The sequence below is a fragment of the Cibotium barometz genome, chromosome 1 (assembly GCF_041138505.1).
Source record: "Cibotium barometz isolate CiBa-2024 chromosome 1, ASM4113850v1, whole genome shotgun sequence".
Taxonomy (NCBI): Eukaryota; Viridiplantae; Streptophyta; class Polypodiopsida; order Cyatheales; family Cibotiaceae; genus Cibotium; species Cibotium barometz.
Genome location: NC_141046.1, coordinates 61,934,065 through 61,958,694, shown reverse-complemented (window position 1 = coordinate 61,958,694; position 24,630 = coordinate 61,934,065). Strand labels below are relative to the sequence as shown.

The window sequence follows — 24,630 nt, the reverse complement described above, 5'->3', positions numbered from 1 at the left end:
TATAGAATTTTCAAACTAGCCTACTAAAACCCCGACGTTAGTGTTTTAGTTATTGTGCATACACATTGTAAGCAGTTGCAGTCCAAATTCACTTTCCACTATTTCTTAGCCTCGAGTTTGTCGTATGATTACATGTTCACTTGAGCCTCTAAGCCATATGCCATTGTGCTTCTGAGCCATGCTCAGGCACTGTACCTTTGAGTTTACCTTGCAGAACATGCTATCTACAAAGTTTTTATTTTGCTTAACACAATTGAGGACATTCTGTTATGGAAAAAGGGATCAACCAAATTCATAGCATAAGAAACAGGAAGGCTGTGATAAATGAGGAGATTTGAACCTACAGACAGAGATTACAAGTCAAAGGAAACCATATGCAAAAAAATAAAAAAAGCAATTAATTATGTCATGAAGGTGACTCGATGAGGTTCAACAAATGGATGCCAAGAGTATGGTATCAACAAACACAAGTCAACCAATCCCTATAAATACACTTTCAATCAAGGTATTGAGACATTCAAAAGCCCAAGTTCATATAGTGATCTATGATTCAAGCAATAAAGAGGACTTCTCATTATGCCTTTTAGGGGCATCCTAGTCCTCACGATTCCATGACTCTTCAAGTAGAAAGGCATGAAAGAAATTGGCAATAGAAGGTGTTGGGTGGAGTATTTGGTGCCCAATGGCAAATGTTTATATAATCAAGGCTTCTTTTGTGGAAAGGCAAACTTGTATGTCCAACTCCCCTTGATTGAGTTACTCAACCTTGGAATGCTGTTGTGAATGTTAGCAATGCTGTGGGATGGCCAACTGAACTTGACTCGTGGAAGGCCCTCTTAACGACTAGAAGTGAATACGCACCACCAACATTTTGTAGTTTTGTATTAATTAATTAATGCGCGCCTCACCAAATTAAGAACAGCACACGAGTCCTAGAAACTAATGTTCTTATTTAGTAATGAAAAAATAATGGCAACCTCCATTCCTTTCTTTTTCCTGCACACGATTTTCTTTTTCTCTCCCGGTCTAGGACAGCGCAGAGCCCATCTCTATTCTCTTTCTCTTCTCCATGCTCGCATGCGACCTCACCACTGATTTCCTCCTCCTTTCCTTTCTTCCACAGTCGGCTTCCTTCGCCCTCCTTCACATAGCTTCGGCTGCTTGCCTTCGTCTGCCTTTGTCCGCTGTACCCCCTGCCTTCATCCGCATTCACTCCTTCTATCAAACCCGCTTGGGGGTAGTTCTATCAACCTTAGGTGAGCCTAAGGGTGTGGGTCATTAAATAATTCATGTCCACGGTAGGGGGCATTAATTATTTAATGCCCATAATAAAAGTGAATATGGGACTAAAAATTATTCTTTCCTATTAATTAATTAGTTAGGAAAGAGGAAATCAATGAGACCTTAATGGGAAGACCTTAGTGGCAAAGAGATGGACAGACGAGCGTTCTGGAGAATTATGGCGATCTCTTTTCGTGTTTTTTTTCCTTCTCTCTCTTGCCTAGTGTCTCTCTTTGTCGAGGGAGTTTTTTTTTTGTGTGATTTTTTTTGGTCGATTTTGCTAGCCTCTTGGGCGAGTGTTCTGCTAGCCTCTCGATCGGCATTTATATCTCTTTTTTCTCTTGCGCGCCTTCTGTCTCTGGCACGGCTTTCTCTCTCTTCTTTCTCTCGCGCGGTGCTGGTTTCTGTCGTGCCCGCTTGCGACGCCCGCTTGGGACATTGACGTCCGTCTAGCCGACTACAACGTTGGCTACGGTGCTGGCCAAGGTTCAAACGTTAGTTTGAACCAACGTTTGAAACTTAGCATATTCAATAATTAGTGCCCGCTTGAATATTTCACTAGACGTAATATATGTCTGGTGAATGAATATATATTCACTAAAAGTGAATGTGCTAATGCACTCACAATAAAAGTGAACGAAGATGGTAGAAAGCAAGAAGAAGTATCTAGCAAAGCCCTCAACTTTCAAGTATTAAGGCTTATCCATAATCCTTTATCGTTCCTCCCAGTCTTTAGAAACCCTAATTTTCCAACAGTTTGGTGACACCCACTCTGCACAGTCCTGCTGCCCTACACCACAATCCCGGAGCCCTAATCTTTCCACAGTTGAGAAAACCTCATCTTTTCTTAGTACAGGAACATTGCGTTTTTAGAAAACCCAGTCTCCCTTTTGCTTCATCTGCGAAAATGGCGGCCATGTTTGCAGGGGTCTCTGCTGTTATCAAGCCAGGGATTGAAGGCATAGCACTTGCCAATGACAAGGCTTGCCTTTCTTCCGAACGGAATTTCCATAGCTTGTCTTCTTCTGCCTCGTTTGCCTCTTTCTCTCAGAAAGACGTGTTCTCAAGCAAGGGCGCAAAGTTGAGGAGAAAGCCTGTGGTCCAGACCAGGTCCATGGCGAAGGAGCTCTACTTCAACAAGGATGGTTCGACGATGAAGAAGCTGCAGGTGTGTTTTCTCGTATACCCTTTATAAAGAAACCGTCTTTGTGTAGCTGTGTGTGTTGATTGTTGCTTTGTCATGTTCATGGACTTTTAATGGTCATGATTATGGGTTTTGTATAGAGGGCTTTAGACAGCCTTGGTCAAGGGGGATGGACCGCAGGGGCACGCTAATGTGCATGCTCGTCCTATCAGAGACTTTCGGGAAGGTGAACGTTTGCACTGACAGTCAACGGCACCTAGGGTAGAGACAGGGCTGGATGAGGGTTGCTATGGGATTTGCAGGAATGGCGTGAAGACAAGGCAGGGCTGGATGAAAGCTATTATGGGATTTGCAATAATGGGGTTAAGACAAGTTTTGGGCATGGACGCATGTAAGCAGATGTAGAGTGCATGGGCACGGGCAGCTGAAAGTAAAGTGTGTGTGAAATCCCCCAGACAGCTGGGGTAAGGGCGAGGGCAAGACACTGAGGGTGGCATACGAAGACAGTTGATGTTAAGATTTGAAATGACCTGACGCATTATCCATCCTCCCTCATAGAAGTATATCTTAGCATTTGCATGCATGATGTAGACTTAGCTGATGCCACTGGGGCATTGTGATGTGGGCTCATTTTAGTAGAACAGCGATGCTAGCTTACTTGATATGCTCGAAGCTTTTCATTTGAGAGAGAGAGAGAGAAAGAGAGAGTACAAAGGAACTCAACAGCAGTGAGACTGAGAGAGCTTCTCCTTTCATGCTGACACATGCTTTTAATATGCTTGATGAGCTTGCTCATGCATGTGGTTTGGATGAAGATGATACACTGTTTTGAAGTGGCTGTAAATATGGTTGTACATCACCAGCGATTCAATAGATAGTGATTCTTGCATACTATCAAGCCCTAGAAGATTCCTACATAACATTATGAACCAATCCTAAAATGCTAGAGGGGAGAAGGGAAGGCCTCACATATGAAATAAAATGTTTGCGTGAGCTATCAATGTCACACGTTTAATTACGTCAAACTGTTGTACAGTAGTTCTTGATGTATGGGTTAGTTGTGTGATGGGGAAGAGCTTGATTGATCTTTGAAGAATTGACAAGCTGATTGCATGGGTGCAGGTTGGCGTGAACAAACTGGCAGATTTAGTAGGTGTAACACTAGGCCCTAAAGGCAGAAATGTGGTACTAGAGAGCAAGTACGGTGCTCCTAAGATTGTAAATGATGGTGTCACAGTTGCTAAGGAGGTGAGAAATCTTTAAGTCTCAGTTGGTGCTGTTGTTGTAAGTGTTGTTGACGGTTTGTGATTCTCTGATTGGCCCTTATGGCATGTGATTCTTTTGGTGCATAACTTGTGCCTAGGTTGAGCTTGAAGATCCTGTTGAAAACATCGGGGCCAAGCTGGTTAGGCAAGCTGCTGCCAAAACAAATGACTTGGCCGGTGATGGGACAACAACTTCTGTGGTTCTTGCCCAAGGTCTCATTGCAGAAGGTGTAAAGGTACGAGGTAGCTGACTTGGAAGGTGCATGATGTTAAGGTAGATGGTTTTCCCTGCAGGTGGTTGCAGCAGGAGCTAACCCAATACAGATCACAAGAGGGATAGAGAAAACTGTTGTATATACATGGAGATTTGAAAAGAGCTGCATGATGTTAAGGTAGATGGTTTTCCCTGCAGGTGGTTGCAGCAGGAGCTAACCCAATACAGATCACAAGAGGGATAGAGAAAACTGTGAAATCTCTTGTTGTAGAGCTGAAGGCACTATCAAAAGATGTAAGTTGAGCTCAATTTATTCAAACTTGAAGAACACGTCATGAGCATGTTAATGCAAGTACTACGCCTTAACATAACTGTGCAGTGTAGAGCAGCTGCTTGAACTTTGAAGTGTTGTCTAGCATGTTGACGAGAGATGGTTTTTCAGGTTGAGGATAGTGAACTGGCTGATGTGGCTGCTGTCAGTGCCGGCAACAATTATGAAGTTGGTAACATGATTGCAGAGGCCATGAGCAAGGTTGGTAGAAAAGGGGTGGTTACTCTTGAAGAAGGGAAGAGTGCAGAGAACAGCTTGACTGTCGTAGAAGGCATGCAATTTGATCGGGGCTTCATTTCTCCTTATTTTGTAACTGATACAGAGAAGATGGTAGTAGAGTACTCAAATTGCAAGGTTAGTAGGATTCCAGCATTGCCATGCTTGGCTTTGATGTAACGCTTAGGTTTTCTTAAACCTGTTGCGTGGATAATCTAACTGAATGCGTGTTGTGTTACACTTGACATGGTTTGTATCACACCAGCTGCTCCTAGTGGATAAGAAGATTACAACTGCCCGTGATATGATTGGCATTCTGGAAGATGCCATACGTGGTGGATATCCTTTACTAATTGTTGCAGAGGACATTGAACAGGAGGCACTTGCTACGCTGGTTGTCAACAAGTTGAGGGGTGCTTTGAAGATAGCAGCTTTGAAAGCTCCTGGTTTTGGTGAAAGGAAGAGTCAATATCTGGATGACATCGCCATTCTTACTGGAGGCAAGTATACGCAGTACTGCATGTGACTCAGTCTGTTTATCTTCCCATATACATTATCATCTGTGGAACATGATGGGCATGATGCTTACAAAACACTGCATTGTTTTTCTTTTGGGGTTGTTGCAGGTACTGTGGTGAGGGATGAATTGGGTCTTTCTTTAGATAAAGTTGGAAGGGAAGTGCTTGGAAGTGCATCCAAGGTTGTGCTTACCAAGGACGCCACAACTATAGTAGGTGATGGTAGCACACAAGAAGAAGTGAACAAGCGTGTTGCTCAGATCAGGAATTTGATAGAGGTATCCTGGTGCACACAACCATCTTGTTGTGCATTGGTTTGATCTGATTTTCGTACCGTTGCTGATGTGTTTTTCTCTAGCATGTACTTAGCATTTCTTCTTCTTTTTTGTGAAGCATATGGCGTTGATAGTTGTATATGGGTTTGTGGGAAGGTTGCTGAGCAAGACTATGAAAAGGAGAAGCTGAACGAAAGAATTGCCAAGCTTTCTGGTGGAGTTGCCATCATCCAGGTTTGCTAGAGTCTTGGATATATTGTGCATTTATCGTCCTTGTCTGAATTTTGTGACTTTGATGGTGTTTACATACCCATGCATTTTGGCAGGTTGGTGCTCAAACGGAAACAGAATTGAAAGAAAAGAAGCTGAGGGTGGAGGATGCATTGAATGCGACAAAGGTGAGATGAAATTTTGAAGTTACACCCGCATGCAACCATCTGCAATCAATTTAATTCAAAGCATCAAACACAGACACCTTGAACTCATGGTACAAAGTAGTTGATATGCTTACCAACCCAAGCTTGAAGCCTTGAGCGCTATTAGTATTCCATTTTTAATGGGATTATTAATTGACTCCCCAACTGCTGCAAACTCATCTCTATATTATCTTAAGGAAGAGTTTCACAAAGCTGCCACGTGGCAAGAATTTGGAGGTTCGGGAAGGGGAGGAGGAGGTTTGGGTAAAATTTGAATTTGGAGTCTCAAAATATGTGCGAAGCACGGGTTGCCCACTAGTGTTGTGAATAACTGTGCAGGCTGCTGTTGAGGAAGGTATTGTGGTAGGGGGGGGTTCAGCATTGCTCAGGCTCGCTGCCAAAGTGGATGATATCAAGGCTACTTTGGAAAACTACGAGCAACAGGTCAGGAATTTATTTGAAATTTTGTAGTAGTGAAAGGCAGGTTTTGGTGGCAGATTTGTTCATTTGAACTCTTATTGTGTGCAAGCAGGTTGGAGCTGATATCGTGAAGAGAGCTTTGAGTTATCCCCTGAAGCTTATTGCAAAAAATGCAGGTGTAAATGGCAGTGTGGTGGTTGAAAAGGTATTATCTAATGATAATCCCAAGTTTGGATACAATGCTGCTACGGGCTGCTATGAAGACCTCATGGCAGCGGGAATTATTGACCCTACGAAGGTATGGAACACAATCATTGGGCAATTACTCATTTCCTGGGAGACATGTTTTCATCATGATTTCAGAACTCTTATAACATGAAATGCACTGGTTGGATTCTCAGGTTGTAAGATGTTGCTTGGAGCATGCCGCGTCGGTTGCGAAGACGTTCCTTACCTCTGATGTGGTGGTGGTGGAAATTAAAGAACCCGAGCCAGCACCGGCTGGTAACCCAATGGACAATTCTGGTAGGTTACACAGTATTTTACTTTCTGTTGGATGAATCTTTATGTTTCCTTTTCATAAATCATAGCCAGTTCAACTTATTTGAGCATGTTTGCAGGTTATGGTTACTGAGAACCAGCCCATGCCCTGTGCTGGTGGTTGGTCCCATCAATTTTTCTGTTTACTTTCACATGCGGGAGACACCATTGGTTTGCTGAAGCAAAGGGTGTGCTTCACCCAGCCATCATTTGAGCCAGCCTTCTTGACCAAGTTAATTATTTTCATATCCAGAGATAGGAGTAGATGATTGTTAGATTAGTTTTGTAGAGTTTTTGTCAGATAATTTGTACACTGCTGGTGGTTTAAATGAAAGATTGTTTCACACAAACCATCATTCAACCGGCTTTATTTGGCAGGTGATTTTAGTGTTTCTTAGCATTTAGCAAAGGTGTGGTAAACTCTGGCTGTGTCCATATCATGACATCTCCTTCACCACTACACGGGTGGATGCAATGAAATTCTTGTTCTCAAGTGTGCCTTTAGATAGAGAACACTACATCATAAAGCACAACATAAGGAAAATGGACAACCCAAAGGGCCAATTTCCACACAAGGCATAATTGGCATCTAGTTGTTAGCCATCACTAAGCAAATCCTATGTGTTGGTTTCACAACCACATGAATGGTGGACGATTTTCTCTCCCAAACTGGTTTTTCCTTCTAGCAACTACTTGAAGCTTGAAAACTGGTCCGAAGTTGGAAGGTTCCGACTATTAGAGCTTCACATCAACTCAATTGCTTGATATGCCTGAAAGGAAGGAAAAATTAGTGTAGATATTGAGATTGCTAAGGCAGTGGACAAACTTGCAAGACGCATGTGAAAGGTGACATAGGATGTGCTATGAACTATCAATAACACAAGCTGTAGACCTAGCAAGAAGTGGTGCAAAAAGGTCTTGTGAACGGATGGGAGGTACTAATGCTATACAAGATATCTGCAATTAGACCTAGCCTGAAGAGATTCAAAATGGCCTTGTGAACTGTTGAGAGGATGCAAAGTTCTACACAAGTCAGCTTGCAATTTGTTATGATAGTACAAGACGAGCTAGAGAACAGAATTTTGGCATGACAAAGTGCCGCTTATTTACAAATCAGAACTCAGCCCATCCACAAATTCATGTAACACGTGCTAGACTTATACCTCCTGATTTTCTCCTAATTCTAGACTATTGGGCAGTGAAGCTATTCTATAGAGATAGAGTGACTCAATCGAGGCCTTCCCACGATCTAAGATGAGTACCTATCCCGATGGCCCCTTGAGGCAAGTTGGGAAGGTCTCATCGAGAAATATAGGCGATTAATCCCCTTCTTTAAAAGACAATGGCCTTCTATGAGCAGCTTCACAGCGCCTCATTCTGACTTTTTGAGATTGTCATTGTAGTATTGGAGTATGGCTTGCATTTTTTAGACTTCATCTCTTGCATTTGGATTTATACCATCTTGCTTGAAAATTGCTATTGACAAGTTCACTTTGTACCCATACATAGCCTCAAATGGTGACATCCCAATGCTAGAGTGTTACATATTATCATATGCAAACTCCATCATTAACTACTTTGTAGGTTAACATGGTTTCATTTGTTTGATTCTTGACCAACCTATTGTAAGGTGTTTTGCCATCTTACTCCCTTGAATGGGATCTTCTTTTGTAAAATGGCAAATAAACATTTAAAGTGGCATCCTTATCCTCGTGCACATACTTGCTCAAGACAAGTAGTAAAGATTGGACCATTATGAAGTTTGGCTAGTCTAGTGTACAAACGAGTCACTTGTATATATATCTTTTGTGACAATAAGCAATACACAATCATTTCCTTGTAGTAGTGTACTTGTGAGCTCTTCTCTTTTCTCTTCTTGCTCGCTTGTATAATCTTGCTTGCTAGATAGGTTTTGATTGTAGTATTTCTTGCATTAGCCTTTTCCTCATTCCTTAACTGTTGTGAGAGAACCATCGTGAGAAGGACCACCTCTTTTTTCCTCTATCTAGTTATAGAGAGCTCTTCCTTCATCCCTTCAGAAAAGGAGCATTTCGGTGTGACAACAGAGGGAGGACACAATGGACGCACCCCCACATAGGAAAGTTGGGGTTTGTGGCTATAAGATAAAAGATCCCATGACACATGGTTTCCCAAGGCTAAGGTAAGCCCTTGACTTGAACATGTTTGATAGGACTAGCCTAAGGCTTAGCTTCATTCATTCTCATTCGTCCATTCCAAGCTATAGGGATCAACCAGTATTGCTCGGTGTTGATTCAAAGGTCACTTCAGACTTCGATTTTTTATTTTGATTTAAAGTTATTTGCGTTAGGGCATTATCTTGGAAGGAAAAAAATCTTGGTTTCTTGGAGATTCTCATGATTTTGGAGTTTACATGGCTTAGATTTCATTGCATTATGTTAAGGAATAGCTTAAAAATTGTGATTAAGAGTGTAATCCACTCTAAAAACATAAGCATTAAGCTTTATTAGGTGTGGGTTAAGAGTGATAGTTAGTTAATATTTTGTACATTTATGTTTTTTATTTTTTCATACATTTTTAAATTGGTAGCATAGAAAAGCATGTATAAAAAACACTTAATAACTTGCATAAGAATTATTATCACGGATAAGAATCCTTAATCACCTTCATCAAGTCCATTAAAATCTCAACAAACTTCAAAAACTAGATCAATGAGTTCTAAGAGGGTTGGGTGACATGAGCCCATAGTTCTGTGAAAGAAGACATGAGTTAACATACATGAGCTTGGAGCCTAGAGACGTGAGCGTGAGCCATGAGCTTGGACACGTTAGCTATGAGTCTAGAGATGTGAGCCATGAGTATAGAGACGTGAGTCAATAGACATGAGTGTAGAGATAGGTATACTTAATATTATACTGTCTTAAAGTTTTAGATTTACTTACTCATGTCCTTTAAGGATTTTCTTATCATACAATCTGCATCGATTATAATTTTCAAGGAAAATTCTTGCTCTTTGAAATTATTGGGACATTAAAGTATACTTATCGCCTAATAATTACATAATAATCTTGTCATAGACCTAGTACATAAAATTTCGTGTCCTAGTATATCTATTCCATAAAATAAACTACGTGAGTCTAATTCGAACAAAAATAAAGTACGTGAGTCTAGTTCGTAAAAAACAAGGCATGAGCCTACAAAGACGAGCTTATAGGTGTGAGCTTATATACATGAGCCTAGAGACATAAATCTAGACATGTGAGCCTAGAGACATGAGTCTGGAGGCGCGAGTCAATACACGTGAACTAAAAAAGAAAACCAAAAACCAAAATATCTTTAAACTCAAAAACATAAAAAAGCAAAAAAGATATATTTTTGTAGATTGAGTAGAACAAACGTGTCTAAAATAAGTTTCAGACCTGCTTCAAGAAGCACTAAAGACTATTTCACAAGAGTGAAACCTTTGATGCGAACTTGATCTGGACATTGTTGAAAATGTTGACTATAGTCTATTAAGCCACAGTTCCTCAAACCCACCTAGCCTTTGATCCCAATAAACGACTAGCATTCAACATAGCACTCTCCTGTTAAGAAGGCAAAACTCCTTTGGATCCATGTCAAAGTGAGGAGCTTTGGGATGAAACGAGTCACCTAAATGTAAACGTAAGTGAAGGAGCAACAAAACACCTAGAAACAGGACCTGCCATGATCTTTCGAGTCCTAGAGTCACCAATTAGCTTTGTAATAAAGAGTGTCGTAAAGGCACCAAACCACCAGTGAAGGAGTAGGTGCACAACCAAGAACCTTGAGGTTCTATCTCCCTCAAGAAGTGATCGAACCATATTGGATGCCATGTTTCAAACATTTGATGTTGATCCCGAGGTGGAATTATCCCAAGCTAGCAACCGAGCAACCACAATTACAACAATAATCGCAACATGTCTTCTTTGCTGTATTATTAGGGATAAGTATTCCACTTTCCACTGGAGCTCATTATAGAAGCATCGTCTCATCAGGAAACCAAGTTCTAGTGCTTTTACATAACCTATCCTTAATAGCACAGTGTAAGCAAGATTCCTCTTTCCACTTGAGCTCATTATAGACGCATCTTCACTATGGAACCAAGTTCTAGTTCTTCGCTATTTTAACAAGAGACAGGGAAGGGTAAAGAGACAATATCTGAGACTACCTCAAGACAAAGGGATCCACCACAAGAGCATTTACATATCATTTCCTCTATTGTCAGCGAACCAACACTCTCAAAGCTAGGCCAATGTATAGGGGACGAGTGCTTGTGAATATATAGAAGACATGCTTAGGATGCCGTTTGAAATAGGAAGGGGGTTGCAAAAACATAGCACTTGAAGGCTCAGAGTTGGGTAAAACAAAGCCAATCCACATCTCAAGGATGATGACTGAATTTGATGGAACTGGAGATTCCATTCATTACCTAGAGAAGTTCGATCAAATTTGCGAGGCCATGGGATGGATTGATGATCCCACTAAGATTTGCTCATTTGGACTTTGCCTTGAAAAAGCAAAGAAAACCAGTGGTTTAGGTCTCTATACCCACTAAGTGTTGCCGCCGTTTCACGAGGTAAAAGACCTAGAAGACAATCTCCAAGACAAGGGTGTAGACATTGTCTACACCCAAACCAAAAGGTAGGGGATGCATCATCCAAAGCCTCAACGGCTAAAGGTGCCCCACCAACACTAGCTAGACTCTCCTAGTCAAGGACATGAGCTTGGATGAGTTGGCAAAAAATCTGTTAATCGTTTAGGCTAACAGTGGCCAGCCTCAATGGCAACCTCATGGCCAACCCTAGCCAACATATCACACAAGACACCCACACATATTCCCATGAAAAGATATGGTTTGGTGCATAACCTGCTCCAAAACCATACAAGCACAAAGTGTCCAATATACTCAGGCCTAAACAACATTATTGTGCTCATTGCCAGCACCATGGGAAACCATGATATAACCCATTGTTGGTACTAGGGAAACCTGGCACCATAACCTATGCTCCTTGTACCAAGCAACCACTAGCCCTTTTGCCCATACCAAATGCTTCTCAACCGGCACATAATCTAGTGCCATCAGAACCCTATAACAAGAGTATGTACAGATCACCACCAATGCCATACCCACCTCCATTTTTACCACCCCAACCAATTGGTGTGGTCAAACTGCCACCGATGCCATACCCACCTTTGGTTTTACCACCCCAACCGGTTCCTCCTAGAATCACACTGGTATAACAGTACTTGGTGACGTTGCCAACAGACTTCGAGAGTCCAAAATAGGAGAGCTATGAGTCATATGAGCAAAACAATTCATATGGATACCCAGAGCAATCCCCCAACCATTGACTTTGACTCCTTATTCAAAGCTATGGTGTAACAAAGGGCGAGAGACTTCAATAACATATCATGCAGGCCACCTCTTCAATGTTTCCATTATAAGGCCCCGCACCATGTTGCTGACTGTCTTATAGAACCACTGTTGCACCAAGTACCTCGATTTAATCTTTGAATTCAGTGCCCCAATGTCAATCACCCCAAGGTCGGAGCTTTAACCACTTTGAGGAGCCTTAACTTATTGTCTAGAAGGTGGACTTATTCATACTATCCTCCTTAATTCCATCATAAGGTCTATGGACCAAGATGAGGGCATTTGCCAAGAAAATATCCAAGGTAGTTAAGAAGAAAAAAGCTCAGGTTTTAACTTGAAAGCGTGCGGGGTTGAGAATATGGTGCAATGGATAGGACAATATCTTTTACTTCTTTTGTGCAATTAAACTTTGTTTCTTGAAAAGAAGTTTTGATTTTATACTTTGAAGGAGTAGCATTCAATTTAAGAGCATGTACAAGCTTTTCGGAAATAAAGTCATGCATACTACCATCATCATGCAATATATTTACTTCCTTGCCCTTAATTTGCCCTTTTGTTTTTAAAAGCATATGAGGTGAAACTTGCTTTTCAATAGGTTCAGGCATACCTGGATCATTTGAGAGATCCTCATTTTTGGAATTACCTTCTTGTTTGGGAGAGAAGTCATCATTCTTTGTATCTTCTTTACCATCAATCATGTTGACTTGTGCAGTTGTTGACTTCTTCTTCTCCGAGCAATTGGGTGCAATGTGTCCTTTTCATCGACAATCGTAACATGTCACCACTTGAGGTACAAAATCTTGTTTCTTCTTTGTGTCATCATTCTTGTTGTTGTTATTGTTGTTGTTAGCAACACAATTGTTATTGTTTGAAGCAACACCATTAGTATCATTAGTGTACCTGTTAAACTTACGAAAAGGAACAAAATTTCTAAATTTGTTAGCATGAGAATCCTGTGGTGATTTGTTGTCCTTTGGCACTCCATTCTTTTGCTCACAATTGTAAGCCAAAGAGATCTCTGTGGAGAGAGAATGAGGTTGGAACATATCGATCTCCGCTTCGAAGAGCAGGCTTTAATCTAGCAATGAATTTGCATTTTTTTCTCCTTTGTTCTCACTCGTTCAATGGCTTGGATTTGAATGAGAACTTGACAAAATTTATCCATATAAAGTTGTACAGTCTCTTTGTCAAGTTGACGAAGCATATCCCATTGTTGTGCTCTTGCTTTATATTGAGGTGGCAAGAAATTATTTTTGATGAGATTTTGAAATTCTTTCCAAGTCCTAGGTCTTTCACGTCCTTTCTTGATTACATTCCACCACAATGATGCAGCTTCAACCAAATGATCTGCATCACACTTGACTTTATCTTTCTCGAAAATTCTTCCCTATAAAAATAATCATCAAGTTGACTAATCCATAACACCGTTTTTGTATCCTTTTCACCATCAAAATTTTGAAATGTGAGAGCTTTACGAGACTAATTTTCTTTTCTTTTTGTTTCTCTTGTTCAAGAAAAGTTTCTTTGATGGTGCATCTGATGGTGCATCTAATGTTAAAGTCAAATTTAATACTTCTTGATCTTTTCCTGTTAGAGAGTACTTCTTCCAGTTCTATTCTCGTAGTAATTGAGCTTGAAGAGCTAGAAGTTGCTCGAAAATAGAAGGAGATTCTGGGTTTGACATGATGAGGGATAGAGAAAGAAAAAAAATTTGTAAAAACTATATATATATATATATATATATATATATATATATTGTGAGGAGGGGTAAAAGCTTGCAATTTTTGAAAAGCTTGAAGTGTGTGCTTCTTAAAAGCTTTTGTTATAGGCTTTTAATATAAAGCTTTTTTACATAAGATTTTAAAGCTTGGGACTTTGATATTAAAGCTTTGAATCAAAGGCTTAAAGTTTTTGTAACAAAAGCTTAAATGTTTTTAATAAAGAAAGTTTAATAATATGCTGGTTGGCCTTTGGCCTTTAGCTCTCTTTGCACCAAGTAAATTGCGTAAATCTTGATTTTTGAATTTTCTTCAAAAATCCTTCTCCTTGAGTGGTCCCCAAAGCTCTGATACCATTGTCAGGACCTTAAGACACTTGGAGAAGAAAACTCTAATTTCTTAACACAAAAATTAGAGCATAACATATACTTACACAAATTGAAAGCATAAACCTTGATAAACCAAATAAAATAAATAAGAGAGAGATGGAGAATAGAGTAGAGCTCACCCTCGACACAAGAGTGGGTTGAATCTTCCCTGGGTAGAGTGTGGCCCCCTTGTATCACTTACCTATATTTATATGTTAGAAAAAGCACTTGCTTTCCAAAAAGATAATTCCAAAAACAAATCACAAGTACTTTCAAAAAAGCACTTTCTTTCCAAAAAGATAATTCCAAAAACAAAGCACAAGTGCTCTTGAGTTTATGAGCATGCAAGCTCTACAAAAATATAGTAAGCATTAATATAAAGTCTTGGGCCTACCAAAAGTATAAAATACTATTTGGTATGTACAAAGGTATGAGGACTTAGCCTTACAAAAATATTGATGCCTTAATATGAAACCATAAAAGGTGTTCACATGTCTTCCAAAATATCCCATAGTGGTCCGACACATGTTCCACCCGATTAACACATAATCTGCCAATTATTCTTCGCCTACATCCAAAGTAATATTAGCCAGTGCACACAGAGCTGATTAAACACATTAATCTTGACCATATCATACCAGTGTACACAACTTAATTAAATACATTAATCCTGGGAACATTAGGAGAAATATGGACTATCCATTTTGCCCCTTAAGGAGTGAATAAAAAAAGATTGGCCTGACCAATGCAAGAGTTGGGATTCTAGATCCATGTAACATGGATCTTTTTGTCATATCTTTGCCCAAATCTTTTAAGACAATAAAATAATAGAGCCCATATCTTAAAAAAATAGAGAAATGTCAGATTTCATGTCAGATTCCATATCTTTCATGTCAGATGTACCTTGTGGTCAGCACATGGAAGTTTGAAAATCGAATTTTATTTTTTTCTATTTTTTATGTTTAACTTTTTACTTTCCCTCCTTTTGCATTTCACTACCTTTTTATTTTTTCCCTTTTTTTGGCGGAATTCAATTTCGCCATATCTTTGCAACTATGGTTCTTTCTTCACGAAAATTTACAGGCATGTTGTTCTCCACCATAGCTCTCTCCTCCTAAAATTTCATCTCATTTTTGGACAAAACGTCTGTGAGTTATGCCGGTTTTCTCACATGACCTTTCTCTTCTCTGCACCACAGATAGCTATCTTGATGTAAAGTGGCATCAAATTCTTGTGAGTAATTATCATATGTTTAGGGTTTGTCTATATTTTGTCTTGATGTAAGTAATGATCATAGGTTTAGGATTTGTTTATGTTTTGTCTTGATGTGTTGCTGTTTATTTTCTCAGGAGCAAGGTTGTGAACAACAAGGTTGTGTAAATCAAAGCAATAAGTTATTGTTTATTTCTTTTTGTTTTAATCTTTATTTGTTGGTTTCAATCTTCTTTGCACAGTATTGATTTGAAGTGGCATAAAATACCACAGTAATGATCATAGGTTTAGGATTTGTTTATGTTTTCTCTTGATATGTTGCTGTTTATTTTCACAGGAGCAATAAGGTTATGAGCAACAAGGTTGTTAGCAATAAGCTGCTGTTTATTTCTTGTTGTTTTTATCTTTATTTGTTGATTACAATCTTCTCTGCACAGTAATGATTTCAAGTGGCATAAAATACAATAGTAATGATCATAGGTTTAGGGGTTGTCTATGTTTTGTCTTGATGTGTTTATGTTTATTTTCATAGGAGCAACAAGGTTGTGTAAATCAAAGCAATAAGTTGCTGTTTATTTCTTGTTATTTTAATCTTTATTTGTTGCTTACAATATAACATATATATTTATTAATCATGCAGTCTAGCTTTATTAATTTAGATTTTTTCAAGAAGGAGGAATATCAGTAATATTCACACAGTGGAGGTGTTTAACAAGAGAGATGATGAAGGTAACTGGATCCCTGATCGATATAGTAAGTTGAATTGGATTTTAATGCGACCAAGTACTTGTGGTGGCAATTTCAAGGTCAAGCTCAAAGATGTCACAGATCCCAACAAGCAATGGAAAGGTAGAATCATAGAGTTTAGGAGACGCATAAATGGTATGAGTACAATAACAGAGGCTTTCATTCAACATGTTTATATGCACAAAGAGATTCGAGTGCATCATGATAACTTTAGTGAAAGACATAAGACTAACAGTAAGTTTATATCTTTGTGCTTTGCGTTCTTTTTCTTTGAGTCCATGGTTATTAGATAGAGTTTTAATACAAGCATGTTTGTTGCTTGCAGCTTTATATCCATCCACTCTGCATGACTAGCATAATGTAGAATGTTTTAGTGGAAAGCTAAATGTCTTACATGTAGAGATAGGTGCCTTGATCTATGACAACAAGAGTGCAAGCGAATTGGCATCTCAGAATGTTTACTTTTATGATTTAGTGTATGATGTGGAGAGACATAGTTTGGAGTATATTCTATTACCACCGTTGTCTAACCAGAAATGGTATAATCCTAGCTTAGACATGTCAGAAGCATGTAGGGTAAAGATAGAAACTGATGTTCATGCTGCCATGAAACCATCCACAGGCTCTAGAGATGTGCATCTAAGTTGGTTTGTACCATTTGGTTTGTTTGCACATTTGTTTTGATCTTGTGAAGTAGTTAAGAAAACTAAGATTACATATCAATGCAAGTGCCCCATCTGAGGATTGGATGACTCAGTTACTGGGTGAGTCATGGCATCTCAAGAGAACTCACCACGATGATATCATTGAGTTTAGAATTACTGTGTCAGATGTTACCTTTATGTAAGATTGCACTTCTGTTGATTGTTGATGGTTTTTATTCACATAAGTACTTCATTGCAAGACACTGATTGTTGATTGTTGAATGCTGATTGCTAATTTTATGTTTTTATGTTGGTTTTTGTTTGTTTTTTATGACAGGTACTTCATTGCAAGACAAACTTTGTGCATTCGCTCAAGCATAGGAGGTGGCGACTTCTACAAGAGGGGAGTGGCTTAGCTTGGACCAAGACATCCGAGATGGCACGCATTCAACACTCATTGATGTGGTTATTCTTTGGGAGGGTCATGACCTTTTTAGCATTAATGTAGAGAGTCATTGGCCTCTAGTTTTTTGAGGCAAGAAATCCAACAATCCCCCTTGTAATTTCTATTTGAAGTTGGATGGTAGGAAGGTTGGGAGTCGAGTGAACATTGCAAAACATGCAACCAGTGTGTTGCTCCACACATCCTTGAGATTGTGGAGTCAATGTTCTTATTCTTCTAAGTTAATATAAGAAGTTGTTTCTCTAAAAGTGTTGTAAATTTAATTTTCTTCATTTTCATAAAGTGTTGTAGTTTTTTAAGTCTACTGTGTTTCAAACCCTTTAATATGTAAGAAAATAATGATAAGTATAAGTAAGTACAAATGTAAATATAAATATAAATATATATTTAAGTGAAAATAATAATATAATTAATTATGCTAGAAATATAAATATGTTTTTATGATTTGTTACATTTTAATGAAGTGTCATTAATTTTTAAGTCTATAGATATAAGTTTAAAAATAAATATAACTTTAAGTATATATTTAAGTGCAAATAATATTATAAGTAATTATGTAAATAATATAATATAATAATAATAATAATATAATGTAACAAGAAATAAAAGTATGATTTATTATTTATTATATTTTAATGAAGTATCCTTTATTTACTAGAGTATAAACATAAGGTATAAAAATAAATATAAGTTTATAGATATTTGTAAGTATATAATAAACATAAGTATAAATTTATTTAAAAATATTATAAATTTAAGTGTAAGTATAAATATGAGTATAAGTTATAGATCAAACTCATTTATACTATCTATTCTCTAGGTCTCCCTTTGTGTGCTAGCTCTCCCCCCACCACTACCCATCATGGCCGCCTCCCCTGCTTTCACCGGCGTGGATTAGTAGCACTCGCTATGCTCACCTTGGGGACCAGATCTACCCTAGGTTTTGCAAGAGTTTAGACCTCGAGGCTGTCATCTCCACCTTAGACCACCCAAACTCCACCTTGCTAGCTGCATTGCGATGCAATGGACGACTTCACCTACTCTATCCCAAATTCCACCTTGAGTTGGATTCCTTTGGAGTTCCTCTTCAGCATGAAGAGTGGATCCAACCACAAGAAGGCGGTGAACAGAGCTCTAGCTCATGTCCGACAAGATTTTTGCACTACCGTTGTCCCAACCTCCTATTATGAAGAGCACATCCCACTTGATCTCATTGAGCGGGATATTGCTTTTGCTATTTATGTCTTGAACTCTGATGTTCAAGAGCCAGAGGATGATGACATCCAGGATCTCCCTCTAGTGGAATACATAGACACAGAGCCAGAGGAGACCACTCTAGACCCTGTCGTTGAGGCCGCAGAGAGCTCTCGCATGGCACTTGCATCCATCCAGCCTGCTGAAACCCAAAGTCACAACCCACCACTAGCTTCATTGAGTGCCATTACCATCGAAGGGGTGGAGTAGCAGGATGTGTTGGAGCTCTTGGACTTGAGGGAGGAGGAACTCTTAGGTATACTTGTGCGAGATGCCAGTGATGATTTCCTCGATTTTGATTACCAAGAAGCCCTACCACAGGTTGATGAGGTAGGGCGATATGATGAAAGTAGTGTAGATGATTACTCTGCTATCATTGCCGCGTCCCAGAAGCAGATTGAGGATGCAGCTCCTCAATACGAGATCACATATGAAGAGTTCAAGCACTTGTAGAATGAACTCTTCGGACCTCGACCACAACATGCGACACCTGTGGTCCACAGCAGCCGGACGATGGTAAACCCATTCCAGGAGCAGATCTGGAGGCACCCTTGCAGAAGGAGCTGGACGAAGTAGAAAAGGTATCTCCTTTTACCAGTTGCTCCCCAGATTTGATATTTAGGGCCTCTAGGGCGGCATGTAGACCCCAGATGTATGATCCCATGCCCATCAGAGCTGGGAAGTGTACTGTCCGAAGGCTCGCGTGGGAAGCCCTGAATCTGCAAAAATCAGGGCTTCCCACTCTAGCCTTCAGACAGTGCACTTCCTAGCCTTCTGATGGGCATGGGATCATACATGTGGAGTCTACATGCCCTAGAGGCCCTAAATATCAAATTTTGGGCTATTCTTAAAAAAAAATCATCCTCTCCCATGCATTGCATGATCGATATGTTGACATCAATTTTATTTTGCAGGAAATTGTGTATCTTGATGAATTTGCATCGAGGCAGTGGAAGATTTGGGGGCCAAGGAAGGGTTCAGGACTCTGCACTCAAGTAGTACATTGGTTAACTTGCCAATGATGTGATAGTCTTCCACAAGACTTGCTCTCCGGGGTATGCGGATAACTTTTTGAAGATTAAAGCACTTACAAAGGGTGCTACATTCAAAGTTATTCTGACTAAATCCAGTTTGGAAAAAGTTATTCTACTTCAACACTCAAAGTTACTTTACTTATTCTCGACTCAAAGGTCAGGGCCTTTTTTTTCTGTGGTGGCCCGTGGCATTGTTTGCAGGGGTACAGGATCGCACCGTCTCATCAAGGCAGAGCTTGAAGGGTTCCATGTTTTGATTCCAGCCATCAAGGTGGCTTTAGAGTCTGGAGAGCCTAGTAGTAATAAGAAGCCTAGGATATAGCTATGATGATTATGTAACTTTGATGACTATGTTTTGATGACCATCTAATTTTTTATGCTATGAATGAAAATTTGGGTTACAGAGTTTTTTGTTTGATACGTGTCTTGTAATGTATTTATTAGTTGATCAAGCAAATAAATTAAAATTACACACGTAACTCAAATAAAAATTGTATCCATTCGAAGACGCATATAGATCAACAAATTATATAAACTCAAATTAAAAGAGACTTATTTGCAACACAAGATAAGAGAAAAAAAATTTAAAATATACATCGACCTTTACATAGCTTTTGAGAATTACAATCATACGAGATATACAAAAATAAAACTAAAGATCTTGGCCCGGAGGATCTCTCCCCAGCATCGCATGTGTCGCACAAACTGCATGTCCTTTTTTAGTGATGGTGGTGACCCTCTTCGCCACCATGAACAGCTGCAAACACCGTGTCACCAAAAATGTCCACTGCGTACGCTCCACAGCCTCCCAAAGCTTTGGCTGTCCACCGTGTAGGTGGTGGGCTTGATGCTACGTGAGCCCAAAACCTCCTAATCACACGACGATATTGCAGATCCTGCATGATCTCTCGCACCACACGTTGGAAGGAGAGCTTCGGTATGAGCAGGTTCACTATCTTTTGGTATTTTCTAATCTCACGGAGACCCATAGTGCCAAGCTTCCACCTACGCTTGCGATGCTGCTGTGGTGGTTGGATGGGGGTACTCCACATCCCACGTTGGGGGGCCAAACTCTCCTAGCAGTTTGCTTGGTGAGCCATGCTCTTGGAGGTGAGAGAGAGAAATGAAAGATGAGAAATGAGGTGAAATGAGGGTTACTTCCATAATTATAGATGAAAATTTATATATTTTCTAAATTAGCTCAGTACATAAATTTGATACTTTTTAATTTTTAAAAATACTTTTCCTTATCAGAATGAGCTCTAATTTTATGTGTACATATAAGTATAATGGAACACCTCCTAGATAAAATATCAACCCCATCAGAGGTCTGTAGTGCCCTTGTCCTAAGGCTCGTGCTGCGTGTATAGAACTAGTATTAAAAAAAGAAGGCCTCTACATGCGAACCTTAGGACAAGGGCCCTACAGGCCTTTGATAGGGGTGATATTTTATCTAAGACATGTAAACTATATGATCTATGCACATAATAAATTTCAATCCATTCTGATCACTGCACACCATGCATCAAATTTTTCTGAAAAAAAATATTATCGTAAAAAATAGCACTTGCACATGCACATACTTGCTTGCACATGCACATGCATGCTCATGATGTAAGCCACATGATCTATGCACAGAACAAATTTCAGCCCATTATGATCTATGCACACCATGTGTCAATTTTCCTACATATGCACATGAAATTGCAAAATTTTTTCTAGGAAAATATAAGAATATACACTGACATTAGAAATGAAGAAAACTCAAAATATTCAAATCAATGGGCAAGTCCGGTACACAACATTGGAAACAAGGAAACTTAAAATATCCAAATCCGGTACATCGCATAAAGTACAACTAGTTGAGTAGAACTGAAGGAAAACGTGAAAACACAAAACGATACACGAGCATTCACAGCTCTTCAAACCATGTCATGGTTAAGGTTGAATGCATCACTATTGTTATTACGAATCCTACAAACAAGAGTGATATCTGAGGGCTTGAGTGTGATGCGCCAGACATGGATGGCTGACCATCATGCATGAGATCCACCAAGTAACTTTCAGCCGCCTCTTGAAGAGCAAGCAACGCTTGGGCTAACCATCGCTCCACATTATATGCTTGATCTCTTGAAAAGTACTTGTAGTGCTTTCCCCTTTCTAGATCTTGTAGTATTTCTTGCACCAATCTCGAGAAAGGCGCCTTGGGTATAATCAACTCAGGACTCTTCTCGAACCTCCTAATTTCATGAAGAGCGGTGGTGCCTGGTCTCGATCTTCTCTTTTTATGCGTAGGTGGATGAGCATTTCCAGCTGGAGCAGTGGGGGGAGTTTGACCTTCATCATTGTCGGTGTCAGTACACGTTCACTAGATCTGGATGAATGAACCGGTGTTTTTGAAGGCATCTTGTTTGCTCTTTGCTTACTATGTGCCATACTCACAAGCTAGAAGGAATGGAGAGAAATGGAGGAATGGAGAGAAATGGAAGAATGGAGAGAAATGAAAGAAGTGCCTTTATTTATAAATGGAACTTACTATAAGTTATTGACACTTACTTTTGAAAAATATCAACACTATCAAAAAGTTATCCATGTTGACTTTAGCAAACACCTATTTCTTTAAAACATTGGATTTCTCCAATACTCTCATAAACATAAAATGTTATTTCATAATTACAATTATATTGATATTTCCATTTGCTCTACCGACTCTCTGTTGGGTTGTCAACCATTCTGCATGATGTTCTTTGGCCATGCTGTTTTCATATCTTGCTTTCCTCACTTCATATATTGCCCTGCGAACAGCTTCTGTATCATTGGATTTGGACTTTATTAATTTGTCCTCATATCTTATCTCTATTCTCCTATACCACCATTGGAGTAACTGCCTCATTGGATTGGAATCATTGATTCCACCTCCATGTGCCGTTGCTTTTTGGAATCCACATCAAGCTTGCCAATGAGATCGCTCCATGCCTTGTGTGGACCATATCGCCAAACTTCCTTGTTTAGCAAAGTATGGACCATGAGCCTCAAGTATGTGCTACATTCAAAAACACAAGATCCACAATTAAACCCAAAATATTACATTCACAATTTAATTGTAAAATGAAATGGAGACCACTTTGACCATATAGTGTGTAATGCAATTTGAAGTCCATGCCTCTGTCATTGAGTTATGAAAGTTTACAACCGCCTCTTTAAATGCATTGGCATCATCAGAATTAAATGTTATCTTTTGTAAAAGTGGTGCCAATTTATCAAGTGCAATCCACACATTTTTCTTTGCTATCCGCATATGTCCCCCATTGCTCGGATCAAGGATAGCCATGTGTAGTTTTTTCCATGCTTCTTACGTCTCTGGTTGTTTTACAAGCAACTTACCATCTTCATCTCATGGTGGAGACAAGAATTTCCTAGCCTTCGCTCCCCCAAAACACGGTTTGCATGGCAAATTTTCACTCTTTCTTGACTTTTTCTCGTCCTTTTTTATTTCTACTTGGCCTCGGTGTGGCCTCGGTGCAATCCAACATCAGACAAAACTTGTTCTACCTTCTTGCATGTTGCATCAGCATCATCTGAAGCAGGCTGCATCTTGTAGGCAAAACACACGTACTCAAACACCAACTTCTCTGCTGTTATCCTTCCATGCAAGGTGCAAAAGTAGACCCTTGTTAAGGGTATTTCTAAAATAGGATCCCACTTAGGATCTACTGGACCAACATTCCATTCCTTTGAACACACTCGTCACGTGTTGGAGCACCACGTTGTCCTGTCCTTGCAATCCATTGTTTCTTCCCATTGTTGCCTTTCTTCCTGGATTGCATGCAATATAAGCAAGGGAATTCGGCTAATGCTGAATTTGAAACACCAAACATACATTTCAATGTTTTCAAATCGCCAGCAAGATGCCATTCTACCTTGTATTCACCAAATCCATCGACATGCAAAACTTCACCATTGTTTCGCCGTCATACAATATCTGGTAGCTCTGTTAAGTTTTAAAAAAAATCTTAAGTACTTCATGGTCCTCCTTTGGTACCTCAAATGTAGTAAGCCACCATATTTCATTCTCCGATTGCACACTGAAATATTTTGGATGTTTTGAATTGATGCTGGGATCCAACGCCCTATTCATTAGTGGCAAGCTAACACGTTCAAGCTTTTGGCCCTTAACGACCACTCTCATCAAGCTTCAAAATAAATTGAAGCTTACCTTTGCACTCTTCGATAGACATGTTGTAGAACTTTACCATTGCTGCTTGCATACATTCAATACAAAGTTATTGTATACATGCAATTTGAAGGGCACTTACTTTGATCCAGACTTAAGCATCTGTGTATGTTCCAAATGCATTGGCTCACCAATTATGTCTAAGACTTTTGCATTAAGATCTTTTCATGCCTGCTTTACATGCAACGGTTTAGGGATGGACACCACTCGTCTCTACGGTTAAGAACAGCCTTAAACCCTATATCTAATTGCTTATAAATCATAGCATAGGATTCGGAGCTAATCCCTACCTTGTCACATATGCCTTGAGCATCTGTAGCTGTGGAGGTATTGCTTACCTCCTTCAAGCGTACTCTTGCAACATCATCACCAATGGTTTTGAATTTGGGGTTTTCCAATGCATACTTCACCATACCTTTGCTTAAGACCTTTGCAATTGCATCATCAACCTCTTCACTTGGGTTGGAAAACATATTCTTCATGTTTGCACATTGTGCATAGACCCGCCGATTATATTGCCCACTCCCTTTGGTCAACTCATGAAGTGGTTTGAGTAACCTCACACACTCACGTGCTTGTTTGGTTTTCGTTGAGGGTCCATCAACAACAGTCTTTGAAAGCATTGCTGCCATCTTTTTGTTGTCCTTCTCCAAACCCTACATTTTGCAATGCAGTTCTGCATTGTCTACCTCGACAACATGCACCGCATTTTCCATAACATACATCACATCTTGTAGACTCTGATTCTCTCTCCCCTTTTCACTTAGTGATTTTGTGAGCTCCTTAATCCTTGCATCCATGCCCATCACGGTGCACTGAACAGATGTGTAAACACTATGAGGAAGCATTGCTAGCCTCCTAGTGTATCCCAATAACCCTGCATTACCTTCACACACATACTTAATGAAAGATGTAAGACCAATAAATTGTGGAAGTGTTTGGGTAATTGGATCGGGTGGATA

The 24,630-nt window shown here is 39.5% G+C and overlaps 1 protein-coding gene across 1 annotated transcript; it reads left to right on the top strand.

The window, feature by feature from the left end:
- Positions 1 to 1,897: 1,897 nt before the first annotated feature.
- Positions 1,898 to 6,970, top strand: LOC147642285 (ruBisCO large subunit-binding protein subunit beta, chloroplastic-like). Its single transcript, XM_086804652.1, has 13 exons — positions 1,898 to 2,449; positions 3,548 to 3,673; positions 3,789 to 3,926; positions 4,103 to 4,198; positions 4,347 to 4,589; positions 4,717 to 4,951; positions 5,078 to 5,247; positions 5,401 to 5,478; positions 5,571 to 5,642; positions 6,000 to 6,104; positions 6,193 to 6,378; positions 6,482 to 6,605; positions 6,701 to 6,970. The coding sequence occupies exons 1-13, from the start codon at positions 2,189 to 2,191 to the stop codon at positions 6,712 to 6,714; spliced, it is 1,848 nt and encodes a 615-aa protein (XP_086660778.1). The 5' UTR covers positions 1,898 to 2,188; the 3' UTR covers positions 6,715 to 6,970.
- Positions 6,971 to 24,630: the final 17,660 nt, after the last annotated feature.